At 37.9% G+C, this 17,127-nt stretch overlaps 1 protein-coding gene across 2 annotated transcripts in view; it reads right to left on the bottom strand.

Annotated features, from left to right (window-relative positions):
- Window positions 1–11,710, bottom strand: part of fam184b (family with sequence similarity 184 member B) — a 40,351-nt gene extending 28,641 nt beyond the window's left edge. For both annotated transcript variants that reach the window (XM_088912480.1, XM_088912489.1), the window contains exon 1: window positions 11,350–11,710. In XM_088912480.1, the coding sequence (XP_088768606.1) occupies window positions 11,350–11,490 (141 nt within the window). In that variant the 5' untranslated portion in view covers window positions 11,491–11,710. The remainder of the gene's footprint in view (window positions 1–11,349) is intronic.
- Window positions 11,711–17,127: the final 5,417 nt, after the last annotated feature.

Raw genomic sequence — 17,127 nt, 5'->3', positions numbered from 1 at the left:
AATATCTTCATATCATATTTATATTTTAAATGCATGAAAAAAATCTCTCACTTGTGTCAGAAATGAGCCTTTAAATGACAAGCTGCAGAGATAAATACAGACTACAAGATTTGCATTATTGCTTCAGCACAGCTTCACAGGGACAAAAACACAACTGATGGCTTTGATGTCTGTTACAAGTGTCTATTTACCCTCAAGGGGCTTTTAATTGCATACTATGAGTTGGAGTGAGCTGTTTGAGGAATTCTCCAGCAGCTGCTCTTTGGAACATACAGTAACAAAATATGGCTAGGATTCCACTATAGCAAATAATGTGTGTTATCCATCCATGCATTTTCTAACCGCTTCATCCAATTCAGGGTCACGGGGGAGCTGGAGCCTATCCTGCGAGCAACAGGCGCAAGGTGGGAGACACCCTAGATGCGACACCAGTCCATTACAAGGTACAAACCAGGGACAAAATTAAGAGAGAGAACTACACAGTTCTGTCTTGGACCTTACTCTATTCTCTGCTGTGTACAGTTATCCCTTGCCGTATGAGCAACCAATATATACAGTAGGTTTTTATTTATAGTAGTAATTCCCATCTGTTTTTTTTTTTCATTTTACTAGGAATAACAACACTCAAGAATAAAGTGTCCTGAAAGGATTAGTGAAAATTTGGCTTGCCCTGCTTGGCCGAGGGCTAACCTCCTGGCCAGAGGACGAGGAGGCTGGGACAGGCTGCAGAGCGAGAGGTGACCAAGAGGCAGCTGCAGAGGTGGAGATGGGGTGGAGGTGGGATGCACGAAGAGAGAAGGGGATCATGTAGATTATTTATAGTGTTTTAGGAGAGGAAATGACATCAGGAGTGATTGCTAAATACCGACATCGCTCCTAGACATTAATTACAAACTCCCATCTAATGAGTAGGTTTTCATTCATATGAGCAGAGCTCTCATAGTGCTTTGCTGAGATTCTTCTTTTGTCTCTCTTTGGATGACAAATTTACCTTTTATTTTTTATTACATTTTTAATTTTTTTATAATAAAGGCTTGTGTGTGTTAAGCATGTTTATTCTAACAACTGAAATGATGTACTGTATCATAAGTAAGCAGGAGTGTAAATGTTTTTCTTCCTATTGTTTATGCATCAGTGAATGACTAAGCATTTTACTTGAGTAACTGAACAGGAACTTTATTGCTCATAGTGCTGTGTTAAGGTGAAGTTTGGGTGTTTCGGGAAACATTTTTGAGTTCTGGAGCCAGTCAGAGATTATAAAACAGGGAAGTAATGGAAACTGAATTTCTGTTATATGAGTTTTAATGTTACAAAGCAGTTTTCGAGGAACAAATTAAGCTCATGTAATGATGGATTACTGTTACCTATATAAATAATATGGCTCAAGCATCAGACAATTCACATATCCACCTCTAAGCCAACAACACTGTGTAATACTCAACTGGACCCATTTCATCATTTGAAATTACACATTTCCTGTGTGTAATGAAGTGTTTCAGGCTATCTGCAAACAATGTCTCGTGCTAAACTAGATAAAACTAAGTTTATTCATTTATTATCTACCAGCTTGATCTAATACGAGGTTGCGAGGGGGCCGTGGACTATCCCAGCAAACCACGGGCACAAGGCAGGATACACCCTGGATGGGACGCCAGTGCATCGCAGGGCACGCAGACACAAACACACACACACTCACACCAGGGCCAGTTTATTTAGAAGCCAATTAACCTGCCTTTATGTCTTTACACTGTCAGTGTGGTGGAAACTGGAGCACTCAGAGGAAGCCCATATGAAAACAGGAAGGACTCCACACAGACAGCACCTCAGGAATTGAACCCAGGGCCCAAGCACTGCAAGGCAACAATGCTAACAACTGCCACTGCGACTATAAAACATTCCAATACAATAATTTGTCTCTTACATGGCAGGTAAAAGTGTAGGTCACAGTAAGTCAATGTTTTTTCTGGTAAAATGCTTACACATCTTACACAGTTTTGAGTGTTGCGGTTATTGCCTTGCTGTCACCAATGAGGGAATGACACTCAGGTATCACACTGTAAATCCTGCTGTTCACACATGTAGGAGAACAACAGTAGGTCATTCTATCATTTTGCCAGGAGTTGTGCATTGCTCTCCGTTTACTGACAGATTAATGGACACTTTATAACTACAACTGCATGAGGGCTGTTAAGACTCTTAAGCTTTAAAGCCAAATCCGATAATCATTTGTACTGGTGGCATCTTAACTGATGCCAAAAATATCTGTTTTCATATCTGCTTCACAGTATGCTCTCACAGTTCAGCTTGTGTGTTTTTCTGTTAATTGTAGAAGAAGTTCTTCTTCTGTGCTAATTATATTTTTTCCAGTTTGAAATAATTTCACATTTTTTTTCTTGTCTAAGCTTCTTATTTCTAGGACAATCAATGCAGATTCAGCTTGATTTATTATTAATTTTAGAGACTTGCTAATGTTTGTGAAATCTGGCAGCAGAACTACAGAAAAAAACTAACAGCTCAGGCTGGTAAAAATGCATAAAGTGTCATCTTTAATAATTCAAGAGACAGACTTTCATTTACAACAACTCAACAACCACATGAGTCTTGCACTGAGACACTCCATTTGAAAAAGAATGTGAGAAAGGACTTTAATCATTACATCACAAAATTAAGTCTTTATTCTTTGAGAATGCATGTTTGCTCCTTTCCATTTGTTATAATACCTGTATATTGCTTTTTTCAAAATACCTCTACAATTAAATTTGTATTCTGACGTCCTATAACATGAGGAGTCCTCTCATAATCAAGGTTAATGATGACAACTTTATTTTGTCAATGTCAGTGATAAATACTGCATAGCTGTCCTGTGACGTTTCTTGCTGTCCCTGTTCTCCAAGACTCTCAGAGCATTGTAAATGTATATAAAAAAGTAAAGCACTAAAATTAATTTTTAAATGACAGCACATACAGAAATGGGAAGCTCACTAAGACAAAGGGTTTTGAAGTTAATTAAATTTTCTTACTATTGAGCAGTGCAAAATTTGTAAGACATGTTCAGACAGAATCAGTAGTTACATGCTGTATATTATTACAGCCATTTATGTTAATACAATTTAGACAATTTCGGACAGCCAATTGGACAGCACCTGGAGAAAATATGTACGGAAAACAATGTGCAAACACTCATTTCCCCAGACTAAAATTGAACCCTGCATCCTAGAGCTAACCAGCAGACACCCCTATTTTTATTTTCAAATGTTATTGCCTGGTTTTTTTTACAACTGGATAGCAGTGAATGTTTAAACAAAAACAATTTTCTCAAACTGCTATATATGTTTTGCATTAATTAATAAAAAAAACTTTACACCTGATTATTTGCACCCTTACCTGATTTGTAAGACCCATTTGTAGTGCTGAATCTTGACTATTTTGAAAAAAGAAAATTACAGGAAGTTTCATGACAGCTTATAAAAATTATTTTGAATTTTAAGGTGATCACAAGGATGTAGGCAGGAAAGAAAGACAGAAAGGAGATATTGGTCACATTCAGTAAACTGAAGTCTGCTTTCTTCTGTCACATGTTATATTTTGAGTATACTGACAATATTCACATTGCTTACAGTTTGACAGCAAAATATCCCCGTCAATTAGCATGGCAAACTGTCCAACATTCTGACACAAACACACAATATTTCTTCTAATTAAGGAGAATGCAGGTTATGTATCATCTCAGTGCCATGAACAGTTTATTCGTGTCCACTGCTCTCCTTCCAATCGACTTACATTTTACTGCCACTATCGAATCAAATGTCACACTCATTTTAATAGCGGCACCATCTTTCTGTCACCTTCCTATTAGCGCCAGAGATTTTTATTGACAGAAGACAGGCTAGCATGTACCTGTACGTGTCTCTGTGGCTTGTAAGCTTCCCCCTAGTATTCCTGTGATACGGATGACAGCTCTGAGTGTTAAAAAATAAACATCTGCTCTTCAGTTGTCATGGTGCTGAACAGCTGGTCAGAGTCCTGTTTCCCTGGTATAAACATAGCCTTGCTGGATATCTATAGTTAAACTGTTACCGACTGCTCCTACTCCCGACGTTATTTCTGTTCTGACCTGCAAAACATTTTGTTGCAAGAATTTGAAACACTGAGGGCTAACCTAGGCCCCAGACAGATAAACACGTTGAAGCACAATCAGTGTTTGAAAATGGGAAACCAACATTCAGAACTGAATCAATATAATTTAACTCTGAGATATCTCTGACATTTCAATTCTTTATCTTCATATATCTAGCAAACTAATTTTTCACCAAAATATACCAAAGCTTTTTTGTTCCTTAGGCAAATGCAATGTTTAACACCTCATTGTCTAGCAAATTTGATTATGAAAATTATGTTATTGAAATAACACATTATCATTGAGATTATTACTGTAAATTTAAACTCTACAAAAATCTTCAGAAATCAACTTTATTGCAAAACAGTTCAAATAAACTGGACATCAAAATCTGTCATAATCCTGTTCTAAAGATCACAAACCAGATCTCATTACCATATAAATAGGACTCTCTCCATCACCCAATATGTCTATATAAACTTGCTTGCTGTTGGCACAGTCTCTATAAAAAGTGTAGGCTCCAAGAATAAATTGAAGTCAACAAACCACATATAATTTATTTAATTGAAGGCAACATCCAAGTTCTTGGCCAAAACTGAAAAATGAAAAGAAAAATGATTTCTAGTACATTGTATACTGGTAATTGAGAAAATAAAAGCAGAAAGACAAGGATCATTTTCCAGGTATTTTTACAATGGTCTCCATAAGAATCAATAATGCTTTCTGTTGCAAAGGCATTCTAGAGATTGTCTGAAAATAAATTTGATGGCCTTATTTTAGAGAAGCTGATATAAGATGCCTGTTACAGTACTGTAGATCACATCTTGTTTTGATCTCATTCAATACCAAATGACTCTTCCCTAATATGAAGTTAAACCTCATCTGAAAGCAACAATAGAGAAGTTAATACGTGTCTAAAAATATATGCCTACAGGACCAAGAAAGACAAAAGCATTGTAGGTGTGGATCTCAGTAAAAAGTAAACCTCTTTGCTTTCTATCTTCTACTCGGCAAGATCGACTGTGTTTAGTATTAGGGGATCTGAGAACTTACAGCTCCTGTACTGTACATCAACAAACAAAAGGGAGCTTTGCTAGTGCTTTCAAGATGTCATATATCATATAAATACAAAAATAAATACTAAGCAGCATATTGATTTTTAAACCCCACAAAAGCTTAAAAAGGTAAATTTTCCTTTTATTGACTGACACTTATGAAAGGGTAGGATTCAATGCATCTCAGTGGCTTGTAAACTTCCTCCTAGGATTGACATGACATGTTTTTGAAATGATTCGTTATTTATATTAGGCTTTTTGTGCTGCCTTTGTTTACCGCAGACCACTTCAACTACAAACCGCAATAAAATAAAATTCCTGTCTTTAACTTTGATTAGGTTCTGATGTGGGCAGATTAAAAATTAACAACACAACCGTGGAGCACAGCAGAATGTACCATCTCGTAAACTCTTACCCATCAATCAATCAAAAAGGGCATATCAATCAATTATCGTTATGAAGAATTGTATGTCATTCATAACTGTAGCATTGAAGTGGATGTACTGTACTGTACAGTCATTTACAGAGTGTCTTTGTATTCTCTTTTGGTAATGACATGATCCTTATCAGAACAGGAGTGCTTTGGTTTATTTTTCAGTTTATTGGTATTCAAATATTGTGAAACACCAGTCTGCAGTGTGTCGTGTGTCCACAGGTGTTCCACGTTTCTTCAAAGCACCCGCAGCCCAGCCAGAAGGTTTTAAATTGGTCCGATTATTCCAATAATGAGCTGAGCTTTATGTAGTTAGGATCTGAGCCATAATAAATAGAGGCAAACAAACTGTTCCTTCAGGACTAAAACTGCTGTTCCCTTCTCTAGAATATTATTAAATTTGTTACATAGATTCTTAAGCCATTTCATGAATTATATGTATCCCATAAGTGGGCCAGAGCCCATTTTTTAACATGTAGTGGAACTAAACTGAAGGGTAGTCCTTCACTTGCTCAAGCTTATATAGTAAATACCACAGAAGAAGATTAGAGTGTGCAATCACCCTAGATAACAGCATCTGCTATGCAAACAGCAATAATAATAATATTTTTTCAAATTAAATTAAAATTGTTTCTATAATTATTATGCATTATCATTTATTCTTTGATGAAATGAATGAAGAAATTATTTTTTTACTCTAGCTCTGTGAGATCTTCACTCTAATCCTTCATGGAGCTAGTGAAACAATATTAATCAAAACCTTGTTTAATTGGCTAATAATAAATTGTGATATGTGGATATGCTAAACTGAACAAACCAAAGATAAAATTATTTAACTAGACACTAGTTTGAGCAAGAGAAAAAAGGTGTACATTTGTGAACAAATTCTTTAAGCATGATTTTTACACTGATCATAAATGACAGTTACCACCAACTTAGACATTCAGAGTCAGCAGTCACATTTCTGTATGTCAGAAATTTGTCAAAAGCATTGCATTCCTCTTTTCGGCTCTCCCTCAGAACTCAAGTTTCTAGGGAAAAAAATACTTGTTATTCTAGTGTTGCAAACACATAGACTGCGAAAGTGGAACTTTAGCCCAGATGCAGCTGAGCCATACAAAGTCATAGGTCATAACTCATTGATAACATAAGTCATCAGATACCTATCTGACACTTAACTCAAGTCCCAGTATAATCTTTCAGAGAGAATGTGGGCATCCTGTGTAATTCCTTTATGTTTTTATGTCAAGAAGCAATATTCACTCACCTCAGGGACAATGTTTTTTGGGGGGGACCTTCTGGTCTGTGTGTAAAGACTATAAACAGTCCTCCAGGTTTGGAGATACTGTCTTAGATGACTGAGTCTGTGCTCTTTTGACACTACACAGACATGTTTTTTTAAAGTAGTTCAAGTAGGGAGCTGCGTCAGCATGCGCAGGCTGCAAAAGAACAAGTAAAGGTTCTTTCCATGCTGAAAAGAGAAGAAAAGAAACACAGCGTTTTGGCTGTGGAGCCTTCTTTGGGTGTGTTAGAAGGCTCCACAACCAAAACATTGTGTTTCTTTTCCTCTCTTTTCAGCCTGTTTTTCCAAGTGTGGTTTCTGATTCCAACTCACTATCTTCAAATTAGGATGTTGATGGACCATCTGACTTGACCATACAGTGGATCACGTTGCAAAGTCTCTGAAAAATATCTGAAAAGACAGGCTCTGGTACACTAAGGGCCTAATTTTCAAAGCTTTCCTGTGTAATAAGGGTATATTTCTATGGAAACAGCTCTGAAAATAAAAAAAAAGCATATCACACATCCTGAATTTCAAAACAGGCATTAAAACCTGTGCTAGCAGAAAAAAGAATGTATTAATGCATGTTTTAATTGTACCCAGTGGGAGCAAAGCCTCAATCTTTATTTATACTTTTAACACAATATAAATTAAGATCCATTTTTTCCATAGAAATTTTCAGTCATATTCTTCAAATAGTCTTCAGGGACTGACAATTGCATAGACAACCACATATTTATTTTCTTTTGAGGTCAAAACTTGCGTAGCTTAATTCTTCAATGGGCTGATCTTGTCCTTTATTACAAAGCCGTAATGGTCATGTCACGCCCCGCACTCTCCCTCGCAAACGCCATTACATTCCCAAACCCACTGCTTCACGATCTCATTCCTAACTGAACCCACCACATTCTCACAGGCACCAGATTCCACAAATTCTCACTCCTGGACCAATTATCCAACCACGTCCCTCTCCCTTCAGTATTAAACGTTCTCCCACGCACCACCCCAAGCTCACTATTGGGAAGCCTCCTGTAGTATTCTCTTGTGTGTGGTTCAACCTTTTTGACTGATCTCCTGGTTCCTAATCTTTGCTCTTGCCTTTTTTGACCATGCTCTTTGGATTTTGTCTTTTGGATTTCCCTGGTTACTGGACTCATTGCTTCTCCAATTGAAAAAATTAAATGACATACTGGAACACCTAATGGATTAGAGAGCTACAGCAAATTCCCAAGAACAGGGTTTATGCCTTCAATGCCATTTAATAATGGTGGTGGCTCTATGGCTAAGGATCTACGCCTGTGGCTGGAAGGTTGCTGGTTCAAATCCCGTGGGTGGTAAAGGAATCCTACTCTGTTGGGCCCCTGAGCAAGGCCCTTAACCCCAGCTGCTCCAGGGGTGCTGTACAATGGCTGACCCTGCACTCTGACCCCAAGCTTCTTTCTGTCTGTGTGTCTCATGGAGAGCAAGCTGTGGAATGTGAAAAGGCAAATTCCTAATGCAAGAAATTTTATAGGGCTAATAAAGTGATCTCTCTTCTAGCTCAGTGTTTCCCATTTTTCATCATATGTTATGTTTTTGTGACCTGCATGTACAGTACTTGTTTACCTTTGACACTATCTGACAGGTGTCTACCCAGTCAGTTGAATTGTGTCTAAATCTTTTTGATGAGGAAAAGGATTGGTCCTAGGACATATCCCTGTGGTACATTACTAATAACATCACCCCCAAATGTTACTGATTAAATATCCTGTACTCAGGATTTGCAGTGAAATACCATTCCTGCACTTAGTTTAGTATAGAGAATGGCATTCTGGTAAATTTTTAAACCTTTTATGAATTAAAATATTTGTACAGCAAATTATGTTTTAATTTCACCACACATGGAAAAAGTGTTAAGGAATATGTGTGTCAGCTGTGTATCAGCATATTAAGGAATACTGCCTGAGTGTTGTGTTGTCAATAGTCAAGATGGGTCAGTCTCTCATGTGTACTCATGAAGGCACAATTTATTTTTCATACATCCATTTTCAAACCATTTTATCCAATACAGGGTCGTGGGGGAGCTGGAACCCGTCCCAGCAAGCAAGATATCATACTCATACTCTCTTAAAAAGTAATTAGTTACAGGTTTCATCTATGATTTAAAAATGTAGTAGTGAGACCTTTTGTCTTCTCAGGTTCGAAGTGTTTGTGATACTAATCCCTGATTTCAGGGCTTTAGTCTACATACAGTACAGTTAAAAAATTATAGATAGCTGATAGTCAGAGGAATAGTGTGCAATCAAAAGTATTAAATCAGGCCAACCAAAAGAGCAGCAGCTTGAACATGTATTAATATTCTTGATGAACAGAAGCTAAAAGCTGACTTCATTAAAACTCTGATTTTGTCTATTCAGTCATATTAATTGCTAAAAAACTAAAATCTAAAGAACAAAATAAAGTTAAATTATAGGACTATGTATCCCAGCAAGCAATGAGCGTAAGGCAGGATACACCTTGGACAGGACACTAGTCCATCACGGGGCACACACAGACACAAACGTAAATACACTCAAATTAGGGCCAATTTTCCCAGAACCAATTAACCTACCAGCATGTCTTTGGACACCCATGCGAACAAGGGGAAAACATATAAACTCCACACTCCAGACAGCACCCCAGGAATTAAACTCAGGGCCCCAGTAGTGTGAAGCAGAATTGCTATCCACTCCACCACCATGCCACCTGACCCTAATTTCCAAATTCATTCAACATACTCACAGATATTATAATTATTTTATATCTTTTTATCAATAAGAACGGTTTCAAATTAGTACATTTGAGATTATGGAATATTTGAGATTATGCTACATTCCACAGGAACTCCACTAAAGTATAGTCTATGGTCAAGAAGTTATCTGTTTAGAGTTCTTTGAACATGTACAGTAGAAGCAATAATGGGTAAAGAGCATACGAGATTATAAATTTAAACTTCCCGAATGCTTTAAATACATTTTCACATAAAGGGTTAATTCTAAATTACAGGTGGCATGTACTGTATTCAAAGTAATTCATATATACTGGGATACTGATAGGAAACAGAGTACAGATTGAGGGGAGAATGTTCCAGCTGGGATGACGTAATTTGTGGAGTACCACAAGAACCTGTATTTGGACCAGATCTAGATTCTAGTCATGATTGCGCATCATACTAACACAGAAGGATAAGCAAACACTATAGAATCTGAAGAAAATGGAGTGACAAAGTTGACCCTGTGGATTTTGTCAGAATCCACGTTGAAATATAATTCAGAATGAAAAGTGTAAATGGGAAGGAAGTGCATCTAAAACCAAGAATAGAAGACACCTTTTCACAGGCAAGGGTTTTAGGAGTTTGGGACAAACATGAGGGAACCTAACTTATTTTAAGAAACGGATGGAATGATGGAATCAATTAGCTGCTAGCAACCAAATTATGCAGATGCACCAAATGCCCTTCTCTCGTTTGCAGCGTGTCTTGTGTTCTATTACAGTCTTTGCATTACAACACACTGCAGTTCTTTCAAGCTCAGTATGGCACCAACGGGCCATTTAATCAGGTAGGCTTTTATTTCGAACATTTGAGGATCCGTTCTAGTAGTTAAAATATATCTACTTAATTACAAAAATCTTCCCTTTTTTTAGACGATACATCAGGAATGATGATTTAGCAGGAGTAAAAAACATTCGGAGACTGAGATGTGTACTACGGAACAAGAAGCTGATGGCTTTTTTAACACGGCTTTTTGTGTCTGACTTTTACCACAACGGGTATGATGAGCTTTCACCATTAATAAAGACGAAACACTGTGTTATTATGAAGCCGTCTGTCCTCGTACTACCCAATAACAAGTCTGCGTGTGGAAGTCAGTGATTTCTGTAATATTCACGAGAGATCATTTGCACTTTGCATGTTATCATCACCGATTTGCAGTATTTGGAACAACTACAAGAGCAGAAAATGAAAAAAAAATACTGAAATTTGTTTAGTCCTTGTAAATTTTACAAGCATTACAAATAACCCTATTATTACGGAAACGCATGCATTTTTTTCTTCTAGCCCTATTGCATAACAATGCATATGCAAACTTTTCTTTTGCGGTTTATCGACTATACAGAAAAAAAGTTTTAAAAATCGCTTTAGCGATGCAATGCGATATTTCGACCCCCCAACGTCTTGCAGGGTACTCTGTATCCGTTGATCTATCTACACTGAATGCATAATATGATTACGTGACGCCACGCATAAAGTGTTCACTTGGTTTTGTACAGACTACTCAAAATACGGTTAACTTTAAATATCATCGTCTTCAGCTAACACTGAATTCTTTTTAAAGGTAAAACTAATGCTACGAGTCAAAATTAACATTCTACACCTAGTTCGCACACAGCCACAAATTACACCCCCTCGTAAAACACCCCATCTGCAACAGCTTTACCTTACCTTGGTTAGCTGTGCGATTTTTTTGCACATTTTCATGTGCATCTGGTAGTCGTACAGCTCCTGCTCTATGTTGGTATAGTCTGCAGCAGTCCCGTTGCATGCTCCTCCAGGCTGCGTTGTTTTATTGGAGCTTGAAGCCATCTCACCTCTTCTCCTTCAGGAAGTTTCTTGCTCATTTGCTGCAAAACATCCACATGCAGGGAACAATTTCGTCAAACGACCGAATGATCCCTCGTTATTTTGCAGGTGCCTAACATCTTTCATTAAAGAAAAAATGCTGCGTTGTGAATGAAGAACAGCGCCTGCAAGGCTGAATGTTTCTTCTACATGATCACCAAGTTTCTCACATCTGCTGCCAGAACCCTACAGTACTTGGATACTAAACATTCCTTTCCGGACACTGCGAGACAGTAGTCTAACTTTTTTTTTGGGGGGGGGTATAGGATCCCTGTAATGAAAACATGTGTCCCAGGCACCTGTCGTTGGACAAGTGAGGATAATATGATTAGTTAAAGTGTAATATTTCTATCCTGCCAGCTGAGATTGCTGGACATCACAACAACTAAGAAAGCTGTTGAAAATGACACAGTTTAAGTACACAAGCCCACAATTCCCTTGTTTCTCACAACTATATACTGTACTTCACACTATAGTATACTACTGTATATAGGAAACATTGTTATTATTACACTGTATAGTTTTAAAGACTGGTTTTATTGCTTGTTGGAGCCTATTTACACATATTCAGTGTACCTTTTTTGGTCTTGGTGACTATTAAACCATCATCCACCTAGCTATTTCAAAGGTTTTGAAACAAGCTACATAAACAGAACAACTGAGAGTAATACTGCTGGTTCTTCCCCATCCTTTTCTAATGGAATGGGGAATTTATAATGTATTATCATCATTGATGTTAGTCAATGTTAGTAGACAATGTGCGTTTGTCCAACTACTGTTCAGGAAAACAGTTCAGTGGAGATATGGTATATGTGTGCTGCCTGTTGAAATCCATAACTGAAGTGCTGCTAATTATTTTTAAAAGACCTCTTAAAACCTTTGAAATTTAAAGACACTGCTTTCTAAAAAGATGTGCAGTATTTAGGATTCAAGTGCCCCCTTTCATTTAATCAGATAAAATGCACACCTCTGCTGCTGTACAGGTCTGTTAGTGTTCTCTCAGTTTGTTTTTTAAAAGCATAGGTTTTAAATTTTATTAAATTTTAGTTTTTAAAGGAAGTGAAACAGAAGCTCGTTGGCAAAAAGAGGGAAAAAAATATTCACCTACACATTACCATTCGCACGCCACAATTCTGGCACACACAAGTGGTATATTTATAGGAAGACCAGGGTAAAAAATGTTGTATAAAAACAAAGAAATCTTAAAACTGAAAGAAAAACATTTGGCCCATCTAGCTTAATTTGGTTGATAGACAATTGATTCTAGGATTTCCTCCAGTTGTTTCCTGAAGTAAGCCAAGGACTCAGTTTCAATGGCAGGGTTGGGTAACTTGTTCCAGACTCCCACTTTTACTTGTACCTCCTCCTTGGCGGTGTGGTGGCTCTATAGCTAAGGATCTGTGGCTCTGAGTGGAAGGTTGCTGGTTCAAATCACGCAGCTGGCAGAGGAATCCTACTCCGTTGGGCCCCTGAGCAAGGCCCTTAACCACAGCTGCTCCAGGGGTGCTGTATAAATGTCTGACCCTGTGCTCTGACCCCAAGCTTCTCTCCCTGTCTGTGTCTCATGAAGAGCAAGCTGGGGTACGCGAAAAGACAAATTCCTAATGCAAGGAATTGTATAGGGCTAATAAAGCAACATTTGAGAAGACCACAGGACTGGGTTTGTCAGTGCCTTTAGGAACAACAACAACAACGTTTAAAAATTAGGAGCCTTTGGAAACCCAGGAATGCTGTACATAGTGATAAAGAAAATTTAAAAAAATACAATAGGAAGTAAAAGAAGGACAACAATAAAGAAGAACTTAGATTGCCCTGACATAAGATTGAATGATAGAATGTAGAGCAACCAGACATAGGCCCTAGTAAAGAAATGAGTTTTGAGTTAGGATTTGAAGAGAGAGAATCTGTCTCTTGTAGAGTCCGAGAAAGTATACTCCATAATAATAATTGCTTACACATATATAGCGCTTTTCTGGACACTCCACTCAAAGTACTTTACAGGTAATGGGGACTCCCCTCCACCACCACCAATGTACAGCCATAGTGCACAGGAACGCTCACCACACATCAGCTATTGGTGGGGAAGAAAACAGAGTGATGAAGCCAATTCAAAGATGGGATTATTAGGAGGCCATGATTGGTAAGGGCCAGTGGGAAATTTGGCTAGGACGCCAGGGTTACACCCCTACTCTTTTCGAGAAAAGCCCTGGGATTTTTAATGACCACAGAGAGTCAGGACCTCAGTTTTACGTCTCATCCAAAGGACGGTGCCTTTTTACAGAATAGTCTTCCTGTCACTATAATGGGGGCATTAGGACAAACATAGACTGCAGGCATAGTGCCCCTTGTTGGGCCCACTAACACCTCTTCCAGCAGCAACCTTAGTTTTCTCCAGGAGGTCTCCCAACCAGTAACTGACCAGGTTCACACCTGCTGAGCTTCAGTGGGTTGCCAGTTGTGAGTTGCAGGGTGATATGGCTGCTGGCTATAACAATGGAACAACACACAGGCTTCAGTTCTGTTAGCCAGTCAATGTAGGAAAATCCCAGAAAGTCCAGAAATACATCTGGTCACTCCTGCTGTAATTAATTCCAGAGGAGAAAAACATTTTTTGTAATGTGCTGACCAAAATTGTATGCAATATTCTCAATGCGATCTTTCAACTGCATTGTATAGTTTTAAAATAATATCCCATGATTTGGATTCTACACTTGAACTACATATCCTAACATTTAGCATTTTTATTTGTTTCTTCACATCTAACTGGAAATGGTACAGCTCACTGAATGTACCAGAACCTAGATCTGCTAAAAATTAGGAAGAGCATTGGTCCTAATACAGATCCTTCTGGCAAAATACAGAATGCATTGGTATTATATTTGTGAGCTAAATCTATTATGTGCTTCAAGCAGAATATCTTCAAGCTGTAGCCATCAGTTTTCTACTGTTTTCATACCTAACCATCCCATCTAAGTATACAGTAAACTATCATATCAGAATCAAACTGACTTCTTCAGAATCAACAGCGAAACACAAACCAGAAAACACAAGTGGAAACTGCATGGAAGTACATTTAAAACTGAGAACGGGAGGCATTTCTTTACACAAAGGGCTGTGGGAGTGGGGAGTAATCTACCCAGCCATATTGGAGCCAATACTCTTACTTCCTTCAAGAAACAGCTGGATGATATTATACTTATATTACATATTACATATTATATTAATTATGGGTTATAACTGCCAGATGGATTAGATGGGCTGAGTGGCCTGTTCTCATTTGTAGCTATTCTTATGTGCTTCTGTAATGATTGCAGTGCTCTAACACACATCTCACCTCTGTTTTCCCAGCCGAATATTGTGTATAGTTAAAGAAATTGAATTGATACAAGAATTCTCTCTTGTGAGAAATAGCAAAACAAAAAACGGTATTGAAGCAAAACAAAAAATTACAATAATAATACATTGTATTAATAATTGGTTTAAGACAAAGTACTGTAAATTGCACAGATGTGAACTAAATTATAAATCATGACCTTAAGTCAATTTTAGAAATGCAGTTTCAGAGTCCCTTATGCGTGTGGCCAATGAGATCAACTGACATTGTGTGGCACAAGAGAAGGAATCTATGAGCTTGACTTCAGTCTTGTCACATAACAACATAAGAATGTGAGAAAGTTTACAAACAAGAGGGGGACGTCTAACAGTTGTGGTAGTTAGCTTAAAAAACAGTTTAGCTTTAAAATCACGGTTTCAAAATGTTCAGGTTTTTTATGTTAATATCATACAAATACCCCATGGAGTGCAGACACTGCTGCAGTAGAATCTGATTTGACCTGCAGGGAAATCTGAGTGTTACCAGCATAGCAGTGAATCCCAAGAATCCACCCAAGACGAAAAATATCAATACAGTACAAAACAAAAAGGTCATAGCACAGAGCTGTTGGAACACTTTGAGTAAGTAACATTAGATTTAAAACAGATGAGACCAGATCGCTAAATTTGCTCCTGGGAGCCATATAGGAGCCAAATCAACAAAGGCAAACATCGTTAATCCCTAGATAGTTCTACATGCTATCCAGTAGGATGCCTGGATTGACAGTATCAAAAGCTGCACTTAAATCCAGAAAAAGAATATTAAGCAGCTGAAGGTCACAAACCATCAGCAAATCAGGAACTACTTTAACAAAGGCTGCTTCTGTGCTTAATCTCTGTCTAACCCTTGACCGCATAGGTTTAAAGAGCTCATTAACAGGCAGGATGAGACTATTTTTGTTCACGGATTTTTTATAGAAAATGCAAATTGTAAGTGGGATGGTAGTTGTTAGGTACTTGAAGGTCCAACAAGAGAAGGATACTCCGAATCTCCCCATCTTCCCAACACTGCAGTCACACTCCAGGAGGCGAGGAAGACTCCGGTTGAGAGAGGATGGCATTTTGTAAATAAATAGTATTAGCAAGAAGAAGTGAAAGTGTTACAGGCTAAAGGACTGCTGGAAATTTACAATAATGTGTACAATAATTATTTACAATAATAGCAGTAATATAAGACAAATGTTTAGGGCCTGATGATTTTCTATGAAGTGTACTAAGGATAACAAGGGATGTTATATATAAAAAATATTTTGTCTGCTATTTTATTCAAGGTTAAACCCCACTTGACAGTAGCATCAATTCACAAACAAGGTGGGTTGACTCTAGCACCAATCCACAAATCCAGACCAAGGAATTACAGACTGAAGAGCAAAAACTGTACGGGAAGGGTGCTGCTTGGAGTTGTGGTGTTCTTCTACTTACGATGAATATTTTCCTGTTTACAACGTGATTGCATAAAGAAAGAATGCAAATGAGAAGAGACCATTTGGTTATCTTGCTTGTTTGGTAGTTTAGTAGATAAGGGAGACTAGAACTGTCCAGAATTTGGGTGTCAATACCTGGCTGGGAAGATCAGATACTCATTACTCTTTTGTACATAAAAAAACATTTCCCATTCACCTTCCTTCCATTTTAGTTTTCAGTTATGGCAATTTGTCCTTGTTTTGCTACTATGTTACACATATCTATACCACTTAGGACCCTTTACACTTGAGCAACATCCTGTTTTGTGGACTGAAGAGATTTTGCTCCCTTAACTTCTCCATAATGTTACCTCCATGACATTCTCTATGCTTTGCTACAACTTCCTTGGCGTTGTGTGTGCCACTCCACCTATAAGTGTATAATCTGTGTCCCATAATTTAATTCTGATCAACATTCATACATTACCCTGGATTCCTATGGCTTTTGAAAATCAACGAATCGTAGTTACTGTATGTATTTACATACTGTACATACTGTAAGCAGATGCATTTGAGCAGTCAAATGTGCTCACGCACGCTCAGAAGAATAAAATGAAACAATTGTATGATCAAAGCTTTTATTACAAAAGGGCTCAGTTATAGCTGTGCTTTCCATACCTAGGTTCAAACATGTTACAGTGCTGGACATCATGTTGCTACTCACTAGCTGAGGATCTGACCAGAATAAGAGGCATAATAGAGAAACAGACATAATCAAAGTACAGGCTCAGTGACCACAGCCTGGCTATAGAAACTGGACACAGGC

This window comes from Atractosteus spatula, chromosome 1 (genome assembly GCF_055471065.1).
Source record: "Atractosteus spatula isolate fAtrSpa1 chromosome 1, fAtrSpa1.hap1, whole genome shotgun sequence".
Lineage (NCBI taxonomy): Eukaryota > Metazoa > Chordata > Actinopteri > Semionotiformes > Lepisosteidae > Atractosteus > Atractosteus spatula.
Note: the sequence above shows the minus strand (reverse complement) of the source record. Positions and strands in the feature narration are given on the sequence as shown.